Source organism: Brienomyrus brachyistius, chromosome 19 (assembly GCF_023856365.1).
Source record: "Brienomyrus brachyistius isolate T26 chromosome 19, BBRACH_0.4, whole genome shotgun sequence".
Taxonomy (NCBI): domain Eukaryota; kingdom Metazoa; phylum Chordata; class Actinopteri; order Osteoglossiformes; family Mormyridae; genus Brienomyrus; species Brienomyrus brachyistius.
The window spans coordinates 12,236,725-12,251,877 of record NC_064551.1 but is presented as its reverse complement, the minus strand read 5'-3'; the positions used below and the strand labels follow the sequence as shown (position 1 = coordinate 12,251,877).

General features: G+C 42.3%; 2 protein-coding genes across 3 annotated transcripts; one reads left to right on the top strand and one right to left on the bottom strand.

Annotated features, from left to right (window-relative positions):
• Positions 1–64: 64 nt before the first annotated feature.
• churc1 (churchill domain containing 1) lies at positions 65–2,162 on the top strand. Its single transcript, XM_048985203.1, has 4 exons — positions 65–655; positions 1,376–1,511; positions 1,590–1,660; positions 1,817–2,162. Exons 1-4 carry the CDS (start codon positions 617–619, stop codon positions 1,907–1,909), a joined length of 339 nt encoding a protein of 112 aa, XP_048841160.1. The 5' UTR covers positions 65–616; the 3' UTR covers positions 1,910–2,162.
• A 1,693-nt stretch (positions 2,163–3,855) lies between these two features.
• LOC125714512 (synaptosomal-associated protein 23-like) lies at positions 3,856–14,853 on the bottom strand. 2 transcript variants are annotated; one of them, XM_048985201.1, is made up of 8 exons: positions 14,695–14,853; positions 8,371–8,480; positions 7,004–7,045; positions 6,643–6,691; positions 6,416–6,533; positions 5,493–5,627; positions 5,187–5,331; positions 3,856–5,099 (listed from the first exon to the last, which is right to left on the bottom strand). In XM_048985201.1, exons 2-8 carry the CDS (start codon positions 8,419–8,421, stop codon positions 5,037–5,039), a joined length of 603 nt encoding a protein of 200 aa, XP_048841158.1. In that variant the 5' UTR covers positions 8,422–8,480; positions 14,695–14,853; the 3' UTR covers positions 3,856–5,036. The 2 variants fall into 2 exon arrangements, with proteins under 2 accessions (XP_048841158.1, XP_048841159.1); XM_048985202.1 differs by having other exon boundaries at positions 8,371–8,474; positions 14,695–14,805.
• Positions 14,854–15,153: the final 300 nt, after the last annotated feature.

The window sequence follows — 15,153 nt, the reverse complement described above, 5'->3', positions numbered from 1 at the left end:
CCTGTCTGGCGTCACAGGCAGTCATGTCGCGTTATGATGACGTTTAAAACGCGTCCATTTTTCTTTTCGGAAAAACTGATGTAGTCCGGCCCGTACTATATCGTCTTCAATATTTTCATTATTTCTTTTAGCAGATTAAATATTTCGCTAATAACATTAACCACCAATGTCTCAGGAGTGTTCACAATTATGATCTGAAAGTACGATTTTATTAGTCAGTGCATGCAGTTTACCATAAGCTTATGAATGTATATATGTATTCAAGTTAAGTAATACACTCACCCATAGGTTAAATTGCATGAACTGTAGCTAAATCATGCTTATCAAGGGAAATATTCATAACTATAGCGATTGGGTTACAACAAATTTAGTATAATATGTTAAAAATGATAACATGCTCATGAGAGCTGACTGACACTGGAAGTCGTGCAATGTGCATCGCTTTTTTGCAGCCTCGATCTACTGGAGTAAACGCCTCTTACAATCGCAACGTGACTAAGGCCGCCTTGGCGGAAGTGCACTGCTTGTTTATATATTTATTTGGATCGTTGTAATAACCACTGAGGGTGTTGTTGTACTATTTGCTTTTTATAATAACGCAGGAAACGGGAGAATAATGTGCACCGACTGCGTACAGAAAGAGTATCCTGATAGGGTAAGTCTTTTGATCACTGCTAAAGGTATGCGTGCAGTTTAAGGAAGAGGCTTGTCAAGCGGGTACGTACAGTCCCCATGCGAAAGCATACGTGAGCCTGAGACTTTGAAACTCTTACGGATGTTGTTTATTCCGTATTCATCACACGTCTAAAGAAACAACGAACTATATTGTTAGTGAAATGGAATTTCAATAGTGTGAGATTGCTCGATCGAGCCTGTAATCAAAACAGAACCCCACGGTAATGTATCATGAGAATATGCGTCAGTTCATTAAAGAAGGGAATGCTGTACGTTGTTCAAATAGTTCCACTCAAGTCCAAGTAGCTGCAAAAAGGTATTGAGTAGGCGCCTAGGAATTACGTATGTTAGGGAAGCACGTGTAAACATTACTTAGTAACTTCTGTTTATAGTTTTGCTTATTTGTATAATCTTTTTTTCCCATAGCAATTTATCAATTATGGTACGTGCCTATTCTGTTCAATATTTATTTAATCGCTTTCTCGGCCTTTAAATGTGGCTTTCTTATTAAACGTCCAGGTCATTAACCGATGTTTCACATGTTGCCTTATTTAGCTTGATTTGGTGTTTCCTTCATTTGAACTTGCTGCAAATGTCTCATCTTTATAGTAGCGATATTAGGACTAATGGACGGGTGAACAGTGAACCTTTACTTTCACTAATGTAGCCTGCTAATTGATAAGACTTTGTGCTTTTGCAGGGAAACACATGTCTGGAAGATGGCTCCTACCTGATGAACTACGTTGGCTGTGCCAAGTGCCACCAGCGAGACTTTATGCTGATCAGCAACAAGGCCACAGAGGATGAGGATGGGGAGGAGATTGTCACATATGACCGTAGGTGACTGGCACCTGTCATTTATGTACACTACACATGGTATTTGGTACCTCCTTTGAAATGTTTTTCTTGTATAGATGTGTGCAAAAATTGTGACCACATCATAGCCAGGCACGAGTACACCTTCTCCGTCGTGGATGATTATCAGGTGAAGCCCCCCCCTCCTTATTTTTTCCTCTCCTCAGGAGGCAAAATCAGCTGAAATCAGTAGTATTCAATACAATGGAATGCTTTGCACATGCAAAACACAGTACTTCCATGTTGCTCCGTGTAATTCATTTTCTTTTCTGATTATGATCTCCAGGAGTATACCATGTTGTGTCTCCTGTGTGGTAAGGCTGAAGACTCCATCAGTGTTCTGCCGGATGACCCAAGGCAGAGCGCACCTCTGTTTTAGAAGATAACGGACACAGCTCTGATCTTGTACGCCATTAGGATATAGGACATAGGAACCAACCATTATAGAACAAAGAGTCAGGCACACATCTTGGGTAAAGTTACAAAAGAGCATAAGCAGTTTACACTTGCAGAGTGAATGGATATCCCTGAATGAATATTTAAATGGAAACTGTATGGTTTGTGATATGACATCGTCCATTTGCATTGTACATGCCATTTAGGAAATGATTAAACTCCTTTACCCAGCTGAATTTGTACAGGGAAGTATTGAGCCATTGGTTTTCTTTATCTGGGGGTGCAGTAGGGGCATGAACACCCAGGCAGATTCTGGAAGGAGGGCAGTACTTTACAGAGGTCCATTAATTTATAAAATTATGAATTTTATCAGGCGGGGGGCAGAATTTTTGGCTATGCCTCTGGATATCCCTGCTGGCCCCATGTTCATGTAGGGTGAGGATCAGTGGTAACGTAACACATACAGAGGTATAAGTTCCCATATTTTGATTGGATAGTAACTGAAAATAGTATTTTAGAAGTCTAAATAGAGCTGAGGCAATGGTGGCACTCAAGAAGGCGCAGTGTTTGGAGCGGTTGTTGGTGTGGAGCCCCTTGGATTTTCTCTCCTTGTGAAGCTTTAAGGTGAAAGGCTTCGTCTTGGGGTTGCAGCTCTCTTCTGGGTAGCAGGCCTTCACCGGCAGGCTTCAGGACGGGCTTTTCTACCGCGCTTCACAGTGTTCTGGCATTTTCTTGGTGTTTTTTTGGAGGGCTCCTCCTCTGAATCTAAGGCGACAGGTTTAATGGTCTAAAGTTTATGAATAGGGATGACCAGGAACCCGACACCTGAACCAATGGCTGGCCATCTAGTTGGCGGGCTTTCAGAGCGGTGTCTTTGGCAGTCCTTTTGAGATGTACGACTAGGCTGATTTTTATTAAACACGTGTAACCTTTGATACGTATAATTTTATGATAAGCACTGATCAGAGTTGAGCTCAGGAGCAATTTTCCATCAGTTTGACACCAAACATGCCATACCAACCTGGAGGTTCACACCTCATATCTGTATTAATTTCTTACATTGTGCATGTTAATGACTCACCTCAGTATATAGTGTAGGTGGCTAGTGTTGCACATCACCATATGTTGCTATTTTGGGTAAGTTCTACAGACATTACATCACATATTCACACCCAAACAGCACATCTTACCCCTAGATAGGTGTGGCCGTTGGTTTGTTGTAATCCCAATTTCAATTAAACGTCTGGAAATTATATACTATGGTTAATCATTATTCCAATGATTTGCTCCCCGGGTTAGATAATATACACATTGATTCAGTCTTTTAACACAGAATAGTAGAAGACAAAGAAGTGCTAAGAGATCAGATAAGGGCCAACAGAGGATTGCATAATGGGGGTTGTTAAAGAAAGAAAAGACCTCTGATAGTTAGAAGACCCACTGAGATACCTGGTTATATTGTTTGACTTTCACGACTACTTTCGGATAACCATTAAAGCATATATGCAGGGGTAGCTGTTCATATATTTTTATCCATTTCTATATAATGGTTCAAGTGAGAAGGGTAAGATAGGTGATACTCTGTGAAACATGGTTATAAGGGTGGCAGACAAAACACTAAGATTGTCTAAGGACACAAACATAACCTATATTTATATCGAAAACTAGCAATAATAAGTAACACATAACACATATGAGGTATACACAGGCCAAACTTGAGAGAACTTTCTTCAAGGTATTGGGTGAGTCTTTGGTTTGTAAGACAACCCCCCTTTTTTGCCTAGGCCAACGAGTACCTCTTACACCAGGCTGGGCCTTATCTCAGAGGCGTATGCGTGCATGTGGTCCTACATAGGTAATCACTTAATTCAAAAGAGTAACCAGGCGATTGGAGAGCAGGGTTAAAAAATAAAGATTCACAGATGTTAATTTCCATTGCAAAATGGTTTGTATTCAGTTTAATCCATATGTATATATATATATATGAGAAATCAAGGACCTAAAAAGTACAAACGGGCGGCAAAAAAAATACTTTACACTTCAAAGCTATAAAAGACATAAGTACAGATATCCTTTAAATATCTCAGTATCTAAATATGTCAGCATTGGATGGTAATGTCCCTGCAACCCACCTCAAAGTAAGTGAAAATATTTAATACATGTAAAGATAATACATCTAAGTGACACAACGTGACTATTAAAATTACTTCCATACACTCTCCCCATTAATAAGCGCCTTGAAGGTACAATTCATACCATTCATTGTAAAGTGGAAACACACTGCAACAAACCAAATTCAACCACAAAATTCACGTAAAAATACGGTTCATTACAGAACAAACAAGCAAATGTCAAGTTTAATTTAGCGTAAGTGTATAACCATTTAAAGGTTACTTTATTAAAGTGAGCAGGAAATACAGCATAAGTGATCAATGCCTACTGTGGTCAGAGGTAACTGCATTGAACAGATTGTCCATCTGGTACTAAAAATACCAAATGATAAGCAATCAACCAGTATAAATGGGACAGAACTGGAAAATAATGAAAGGGATCTTAAAAACAACACACAGTGAAACACAAAGTTGAAACAGAGCTGCGTTAATAACACTGCGATAATCAAAAATATATGTTTCAAATCTATGTTACTTATAAGCTGAACTATATTATCAGTTTCACTTTGTGTTCGATATTAGCAAAAAGAAAAACACAAGGGACGTCAGAAAGTGCCAAGACTGGAGCACACTCACTTTTAGAAATGACATGTAATAGGTGAAAGAAACCTAAAAACAACAGTGGGCGAGACTGATGTCTTATCACTGAGTGGTCTGACTAACGTTCAATCAGGTACCTCACTAGGTCATAAGCCAGGAGCCTATTGGCCGCACCCAGTAACTCTACCCACCATTGGTCTGAACGCATCGCTACTCCCGTAACTAACAGAATGTACAGCTTTTTGAAGTGACATGACCACAGTGCCGCCAATCTCGTGTGAACGCCGGCACTCTGGTGACTAGGTCCCCCGCTAGGTTTCTCTTCCGGGTTGGGGAAGCTGAGCAGGGGGGGCGTGGTCTCATTAGGAGATAATGAGGAGCGGGACAGTGGCCTTCCCTCTACTTCAGCAGGTTGTTGGCTCTCTTGTCAGCATCCTGGACACGGACGTTGGTGATCTCCGCCTGTAGCAGTCACAGTAACAGCAGGGCGTTGGAAAGGCTGCGAGTGAAATTATAACAGCATACGGCGGTGGTGCAGGGGGGACAGACCTTTTCATTGATGCGGTCGATCTGCTTGTTCTGCTTGTCCAGCTCGGTGCCCATATCCAGGGCCATGTTCTTCAAGTTGCCCACGATACCCCCCACATAGCCCAGGTTCTCCTCCATCTCATCTTCCCGGGCATCATTTGTTATCCTACAAGACCAAGCATGCAGACAGAGATGCCAGGTGGTACCCCCCCCCCCCTCCCCCTCCATGGGGCTGATGTGTGGCCTCTCTTCTGTTCTGGTTCAAAACGTGCCAGGCACTGAGAAGCAGGTGGCCATTTTGGCTTTCTGCAGGCGAGCCTGTCTCACCTTTTGATGTAGGGGCCGCTGGCTTCTGGGCCTGGCTGCCCATTGCGGGAGCTTGTAGGCTGGCTGGACACAACTGGCCCCCTGCCGCTCTCGCTGTCCGGAGCACGCCTGTATCCTCTGTCGGTCGTCTTCACCCTGAAATCAGCCGCTCCCGTTAACCAACATCAATTGAACACTGGAGAGTAACCTTCTTAAGTGTGTGATGGGACTCGGGGAAAGAGCACGAGGGACCTGAATGGGCCTTAGGTAATGGTTGTTACAGACACAACGGGAAGCCGTTTCAGGAACCAGAAACTTCTGTCACGTTCTCACTCGGGGGTACTTCCCGAACCTCTATTTTGTGGTCCCTATTCTGAAATAGACCCAGAACACTGAAACTCTGCTGATTGGTTGACCACCAGCACTGGCACCAACTTGGAAGTTACACGATGTGCGCGGAAAGAGGTAGTAGTGGAGCAAAAATTGAACAGATGATTAGACATTAAATTAATGAATTTATTTTTACTAGCATTCCTGTGTTTCTGCATCAGAAAATTCGATCAGTACTTGATATATTTTTGCCAAATAATCACCAGTATTGGCAGTGAAACTTAGCAGAATAATGTTTTTATTTGGAAAAAAAATCTGCTGGCCAGATTTAATAACGAATTATAAACATGTTATGGGTCTTAATAAATAAAATGCTGCATCCCTGTGAACCAATACAGGATGTGATTTGGGATGGCAGTGTAGTTTCGTATGAAATCACATGTGAAGTTTAACCTGAGCTTTTTGCATCTCCCATGCTTATTTAACATTAAAGTCCTAGTTCCTGTTGTGTGTTGAGAAAGGGCCTACAAAAGTCCCCGGTCAAGAGGGCCCAGGTAACTGGAACCAGAAAACAGTTGCTTAACTTTGGTGGGAAAGCGGCATCTTATCACTACCTATTGCATGGACACAGACAGAGGCCACAGCACTTGGACATTTCAGTGAGGTTCTTCTCTGCGACTTTCATGTCTTCGTTGATCTGATCAAGCCCAGTCTCGATGTCGTTCAGCTTATCTGGGGGGGGGAAAGGGGCAGGAGCATGGTGTGAGCTGGGGACAGAATGACGATGATGTCAGTCAGAACTGTGTGCCTCTTTGTGAAAGGCTACAGGGCAAGCACTCACTTCCCTGATCATCCAGCATTCCCATCGTTTTCACTCCCGTTTCTTGAGTCTGCAGAAAAAGACGGCTGAGGTTTTATTTCTGGTGAAATTCTGTACATTTATTCACTTCACATGGACCATTTACCCTGGACAATGATGTTATCAATACATAAAAACACAAGTTTGGGCCAAAGACAACTTTAGACCACACAAATTTAGCAGCATTTCAGGTCGGAACCCTGTCAAAGACAAACACTCATAACTGCACTGAGGGATTAACACTTTCCACTGTAATAATTCATTTGGGCAGAGTAACACGAGCAGCACAGCAGTAATTGGGATGGGGGGGTGGGGGGAAGGTGGCGCTGCACCCTTGCCTCACCTCCTCGGCAATCTGCCGCATCCGCCTGGTGCTCTCCAGCGACTGCAAGCGGAGAAACGGGAGATCAGTTCCCTCACCCAGCTCTGACAGAGAAATAAACCCTTCCTGTCCTTCTTCCCATCTCTGCCTTCAAAAGCTAACAGATTTAAGCATGCATTGTCCATGTGGGGGGAGGGGAGTGCAGGGGTCATGAAGCACTGATTATGACCGAGGGGCTGCATTTCAATCTGCTACAGGAAAGGTGGAACTCTAGTGGTCGAGGTGTCCCATGTCCTGTTTAGGCACTTTTCCATGTGCTGCATGTTTCAACTGAACGGTAGGAAGTTCTGTAACAACTGCAGCACAGAGCAGAGCAGAGCAAAGCCACTGATAGCAAACAAACGCAAACTAAGCCTGACGTCATGCAGGGTCTAATTACTGTAAACAGGGCTGGGATGTGGCGTTTCCTTCCTACTCACAGCAGATGAGTCAACGGCCTGACGGAGTTAGTAAATGGAGGACAGGCCCCTTAGCCAAGGCTGAGCTGCAGGGGCAGCTAGTGGTGGACCAGAAAGGGGGAAGAAAGAGCAGCAATGGGGAAAAAGACCCTTGTCTGATGAATGATCCGGTATGTAATGGGTGCTCAGCCAGGTGGACAGGAACATTGCACTGCCTAAGGTTAGTTAGATAAAGAGCTAATATTGACATGCTGCTTTTATATAACCAAGTACTGGAGATGTGGGCACTGCCTTTTAAAAATCTGAGGCCATCTCCAGTCAGCTAGATCCCCTGTGTTATATGGGGGCAGCTTAGGGCGTCAAAGATCTGTGCCATTTGCGAGATCCGGCAGAGAAATACAATCACAGCTTTCACAAAATAATAATGTATACATAAACTAGAACTGAATGGATCAGAATCTAACAGGATATCAAGATGCACCACCACCATCCAAGGGAATAGAGAGTCATAACCAGAGCTAGTCAATTACCGTAAGGCGATAGAGAACACAAACCAAAACTGACTGATGGGTGCACTGATAAGGACTGGACAAAATGAGGTTTCAAACTACTGCTTTCTGTTGAGGTTAGGAGCCATAAACTGTGATTACCCTAACCCACAGCAGGGCGACACTGCATGGTGATTAGCCAGGCAGAGCCAGCGAGCACGGCTGCCCCACCCACATCTGTGCCATCCCACACAGAGGCAGCAGGAAGAGAGGAGAGACAAAAGTAGGAAGTGAGAAAAGGCCAAAAGGGGAAATAAGTCAGATGTTAAAACAAACAGGGCCTTCATTCACATCAACATCATCATCATTTTGCAATTAAGTCACCCCTCAGCGGGATGAGGCAAATATTAGAAAAAGAAATAAATAGATGGAAGAGACATACCTCATCTGTCAGCTGGTTGGCCCTCAGGGTCATCTCCTCCATATCGTCCATGCTGTCTTACAGGTATGTGGGGGAGCCGCCCAGAGCACAGTGATCAGAGGCTTCTGTAGCTGGACAGAAATCACACGTCAGTGGGACACGTAGATCCGTACTCGTCCTAAAGCAGACCTTCCCTGTTAAGGTCCCAAGGAAATCAGCACACATTTACCACAGGACACTGACCTCCGGCAAAAACCGATAAGGTGTGAACCAGCTGCAACCAGATGTTAAAGTTCAGTCACTGAACCTTTTCAGACTGGGTTGTGTGCTAAACGAGTTTTGGGATCAGGAAACGTAAAATTTTTAAATCCTTTGGCAAGGAATAATAACCATGAGCTTTATACTGGTACTAACACATGAATACACCAAAATATTTTGGCCACACTTTTTTTACCCAGCTTCAACCATTTTGCTTTCATACTGCGTAGGGGTCCCATCCAGTAATATCAGTTCTTTTTATTTCGTTCATTTTTAACTTTCTCATATAATGTTATTTTATGTGACCATATTCAGTAGAAGGAATATGACTGGTGTCATAATAATGCTGTACTTAACTTACTCTCTTTAACATGATCAGAGCACTCTATTAGCATGACTGACAATGCACCAAGATGGTGGCGAGAGGCAATTCCTCCTATAAATCGTGCTTTAAGCGTACACGTCCTAGCAGACAAAGTATCATCATGATCAACTACTCGTTCGTTTGGTGGTCAAAACAGTACAAAAGACAAATAGAAACAAAGTTCAAGTTCTGGTGAAGTTTAAACAGAGAGCCTAAAAAATTCCAAAAATTCACATTTGGTCCCACAGAAAATTTTGCCACCTTGACTTTACTCTTCAGCTTGCTTTTCCTCTGCACTAGGTACGGTACGTTTGGTACTTCAGTTAAGTACGTACCATAAGTACGGTACTTCGTTGTGTCTGCTGGTGTAAAAACTGGTACTGGCACTGAATGACATCAGAACACAAGCCGGGGAATTTTGTATTGAATTCAGAAAATGGCTTTAGTATATTATAGGGATGGACGATGCGATATATTAATACCAACATGTTATGCACATGCGATTCTCACATCGCAAGAACTGCGAAAGTCAGCTGGGTTGAGATCAGGCTTTTTCATACCTTCATATTGTCTGGACATTATAGTGTGAGGGGGGTTCACTAGATCATTTTCAAGATTATCTAGTATATATTTAAAAATCAGTTTAAAGTTTACTTCCACTGCTATTGAGTAGAGCATACGTTCTCCATGACAATCAATCATTTTCATCCTTGCTGAAATGCTAGGCGATAAAAAGAGCTTGATTTTTTCCTCAAGAAAAAAAAATGCCGATAATGATAAACATAAGATATAAAATTCGATCAAACTGTTTGCTCTGTATTAGACAAGGCATTGATATAGAAAATGCCTGTGACCCATCACGCAGGACTTAGGCTTGGTGCAATGCCAGCACAACAACCAATCACAGTCACCTTAGCAAATTTGCCCATTCCCCACAATGAAACAATGTTGTAAACATGAGAAACATGGTTATGTACGTGAGAAAAGATGACGGGCAACCAGGACATCTTGATGAGTGAAGCACAAGTGGAACATGTGTTAATTGCTCAGATAGATATAATAGCAAAGAAAAGGCACAAGTCGTCTAAAGTGTGTAAGTAGTTTGGTTCCAATCCAATCAGACCAAACCCAGAGACAGCCAGTCTGCAAGATATGACACCAACAGGTCTCAACAAAGACTAGTAATACAACAAACCTGTTTCACCATCTTCAGAAATACCATCCAGCTGATTGCAAAAATGAACCCTTGAATGAGCTAGTAGCCTTCCAGCAGCGGTGCTGTTAGTAACCAGTCGACTCCGTTTACAGTTGCCGCTATGACTCCATATAGAACATCAGCATACCACAAATGCAATCACATACTTCATGGCGAAAGATCTGATGCCAGCGAGTCTTGACGAAAAAGGCGGCTTCAGGAAACTTTTGAAAAGTAGTCAACCTGAGGTTTCTGGCAGCAGATCAAGAGGAAGTTCCAGCAGAAACTGATTACAGAATCACCAACAAGATAGGGGTCCCGTCAAAAAATGGTGGGGAGAGTGCTGAAGCAGGAAAGGGCCATTGCAAACGTACTATCTGCTGAGAAACGAAAAAAGAAAAATGACCGTGTGCCCACATGGCAAGACAATGACGTCACTGAGTCTGTCCACAAGCCACAATGCTCTAAATCCACTGGCTAGTTTCATAGATGTACTGTCAGGGGAATCATATATCAGTGCATCATATGTGAAGCCTGTGCCCTACTTTCTCAGTGAGGAGGTCCTGAAGCCTGAGGATGAGGACTCAGACTTTGCAAAGAACATTAAAACTATAGTCATCCCTATATGAAGGACAAATTTAATGATGCTGCTACTGATGATCATCTGAACACATCATCCAACCTTGATCCTCGGATCCTCTGCCCTGAAGGCCAGAATTGTGGCTGAAATAATGCAAGAAAGCTAGAGCCTTTCAGCTCCTGGACTTCTCCTTCTGTACTGATGAGCTGTGCTGAGGGATGAACACGAACACCAGCCAAAAAACACAAGACGACACTGGGAGGCTTTTTCAAGAATCCTCATTCTGCTGCAGCAGCTGGACTCACAGACCAAGTCACCGGAAGTTGAACTCGAAAACTACCTCCAAGCTCCTTGTGTGGGCAGTGAGACCAGTGCTCTGGAATGGCGTAAAATCATCGCAACTGCCTTTCCTAAAGTGAAACTCCTGGTTACCTTTGTTAGCTTTGCATCCCTGCCGCCAGTTCACCCTCAGAAAGGGTTTTTAGTACATCAGCCAAACCAGACACTTTGAACAGGCTAGTCTTCTTAGCAAAAAACCCAAAAAGAAACGTGTGCTTCATTTATGCAACAGGAAGAAAGCCCAAATTATTTTAGTTACTGTTCTAACAGATTTTTAAGAAATAGATAATAAAGGCAAAATTTTAAGGCAATTTTGTATGTATACAGTGATTTATTTTAACTTGTTCATTCAGTTTGTATTGAGATACTCTAGAAACTATATTGTGATTAATGATCAAAAATTATTTTTAAAAAAATGAAGATTTTTTTTATTCACCCAGCCCTACCATGCTGTTTAAAATCACTCCTAGAAGGATGCGAGAAATTTTGAACTCCTTTTTTGCTTTATAAACATCGGTATTTATTACAACAAATCACATAACAATATTCAAAATTTTTCCAAAAAACATGCAGCCCTAGTATAATATACAAAATACTACTTTATTTCTTCTCATGCCATCACCCACCTCCCCCCCCCCCCCCAAGTCAAACCCCAAAGTATCAAAAAAGTTCCCCAGGTGGTTTGGAAATTTGGGGATTGGAACTTTTTGGACTCTGTTGGAATTGAATGGAAAAAGCAAAGTACCGAAAGTACCACACCAAAAGTACTGTACTTGGCACAGTAAAAAAGCACCCTTACTGTTTGTTGTCCTCAGAATGACTGAGGATTAAGTCATAACTGGAAAATCAGGTAGTTCCCCTTGCTTGCAATGTTAATTATTTAAACATAATATAGGAATGCAGACCTAACATCTGGATACGTTTATAGAAGATAAGCAACCACTAAGACAAAAAGGGTTATTAAACGTTTACAGCAGGGGTGGCCAATCTTATCCGCAAAGGTCCGGTGTGTATGCAGGTTTTTTGGATAACCTTTGGGTCAGCTGTTCAATCCCAGCTGTGAGGACTCTTCAGCCAATCAGACCTCTAATTAATGACCTAATTAGGGAGTTGCAGTGAAAACCTGCATACAAACCGGCCCTTTGCCGATAAGATGGGCCATCCCTGGTTTACAGGAAAAATATCCCTCCATGTAGTACCAGGGTTGCCAACTTTCACGCCTCTGCCGGTCCGTTCACACTTTCAGACTCTGATGCAAGAAATCTTACAGCAAAATACATATTATTCCATTATAAAACTGAAATTAGCCACATCAAAAGCGTTGGGGTAGATGGTAAACCCGATGGACTATTTACAAGGTAATAAAACTGTTACATACATGTAAATGCATGTGCAGATTTGTCTCAAATTGAATATATCTCATGCCACCCAGCTGATCAAATTTGGCAACCCTGACAGTACCCTCCAAAGCAAGCACTCATAAGGTAAAACAATATGAACAAAACAACATGAACAAAATTTTGGGAGGAAAACGAAAGCTGATACAGATGTGAGAAAGGAGAGGATAAAGCCACCACAGAATGGGTCTGAAGGTCAGGAGGAGATGCACACAGGCAAAGGCAGAGTGACAACAGTCACTGGCAAATGCCACAGTGCCACCCATACTAAACTCCATACGCCAAAATAAAGAACAAGATGAGTTTCTAGACAACTCGCTCCAAGATGACGGAAACCCTTAGACAATCAGACAGCTGTGGGCCAGACCAGTGTCAGCCTCTCACTGTCAGTGACAGATTAAGCCCTTGTCACCGCCCTGGACGAGTCAGCAGACACAGAGCGGAGCAGGGTGACAGCTCACAGTGACACAGTGCCCAGTTCCCAGTGTGGAATCTCCTGATACTCTTTCCTGTTTTTGCAGGGAACCTGAGCCCTTAGTTTCCTGACCAAGGAAGAGGGGGCATTTCATTCTGTTTCATCAGTCATGGTGAGCTGATAGTTTTGATATTGCTTTTTCCTGTTTTTGATCAAATCAGTTTCCTCCTGGCCTGCAAGAATTCTTTAACGAACCTTTAACTAAACAATACAAGCATCAACTGCAAATATTTACATTTTGCAATTCAAGTTACTGCACTTTAGTTTTCCCTGACTCACAGACCGGGACAAATTTAACCGCGTATCATCTCATACTTATCTAAGATAAGATAAGATAGGACTTTATTGATCCCACAGTGGGGAAATTTGCTTGTTAACGCAGCTCCAAACAGATAGCAAGAAAGAGTTTACAAGAGTAAAGAATATAAAAAATACAAGAATAAGAATACAAAATAAAAATGATATAAAAAAGATAGAGCACTAATACAATAGTAGTAATAATGCCTATGTGCACCCATACACCGTATGAAATATGGGTAGTGGGTTGTGGAAAGTGCAAGTAGTAATAAATATCAACTATGTAACTACTATATCTACAATTAACTACTGAGGTAGTGCTGGGTATTGGCATGTACATATATACACCCGTTCTATGCACCTACATCCATACATACATCCATACATACATACATACATCCATACATACATACATCCATACATACATACATACATCCATACATTATATACAGATACGCCTCTACATATACGTAAACTGTAGATGCATAACCATAAACATACACATATACATGCACATACCTCTACAAGGTGCGTTATGTGTGAAGTGGTAGGTAATGGCGACCCTAGAGGTAGTCTCTGGTGACTCATCTGATGTATTTTTTTATCAATATAAATGAAAATGAAACCAAGGTTAACATATGGCATTTGCAAAGGCACTGGCGTGTTGTGGACTAGCAGGCACTTGTCTGGAAAGCACAGAAACGGTGCTGGAGCGCTGCCACTTAATATGGAGTGAGCGGAGCGTCCCGGGGACGCCAAGGCGCCCAAAGGAAGTTGAGAAGGTCTGACACCCCGTCCCACACATCCTCAGCCACCCCTCTCTGCACTCCGGAAAGCCCCCTGAAGAACTGCTCTTAGCACTGTCAAATCATAACCACTAAATGAAAAAAAGATCGAAATTCATAATGAAATCGTACAGTTCTTAACATTTAGGTAACCGGCTTCGTTTACTGCCGTTACTTGTAGTCTCATTCGACGCTGCGAAACGTCTTTTAAAAACTACCTTATTACACGCCACTGCGTAAAAACAAAACATTGAACAGTCACTGCTACTTAGCATAAGCCGGTTTCTCTAGTTTACCGTCTTTCCCTCCCGTCATCGGCGAACATACAAGTAAAAGAACCACCTTAGTACTCCATCACCTTATGATACACATTTTATTTGAAAAGTATAAATATTTACCGTGAAGTACGGGTAGAAACAGTAACAAAAATCATGACAATCTAGCTTCCTAATTCTATAGGTAGGAAAGCTTCGCCTTCGCGTCGGTTATTTCTGGCGGATAAACTACCTGTAACGAAACACCCGTCAGCAAGGACTCCAGCGAAGAAACCTTAAAGCGCAAATTTTGCTTTTACGCCAATAACATACCAGGTTCCACTGTCTGACAGTGAACTTCAAACAAACAACGTGAGTCAGAAGCGCCACAAAGTACTTACTGTGACTCCAAGTTAAATATCGCCAGAATAGTCCGACTTCAAAACTTAAGAACTTCCGAGCACAGACATGCAAAACTGCGAATTCCTTCAATCAAGCGCACAGCGCGCATGACCCTCATTCTTCATCTATTTGTTTTAACGCCGGAGGGTACTTTGGAGTGCTTCCTCGATACTGCCACCTGCAGGATTGGAGTGAAAAGGCATATGTGACTATACCACGGCTAAAAAGAATACTGTTTTTGCATTTACCATAATTAAATTCAGCTCTCGTCGCGCCCTGTTTCTGGTGGATGTTTTGTCACTATATGACATATCAGAGATTCTGTTCAGGTTACACTTATACCGCAAAATAATTCAAAAACAACCTACGTGTTTCTTTTTTTTAAGAATGCATGCTAGTATTTTCTGCAAGACATGTAAGAAGTAGATCTGTGTCTCACAATAGATGGTTATGCAAAG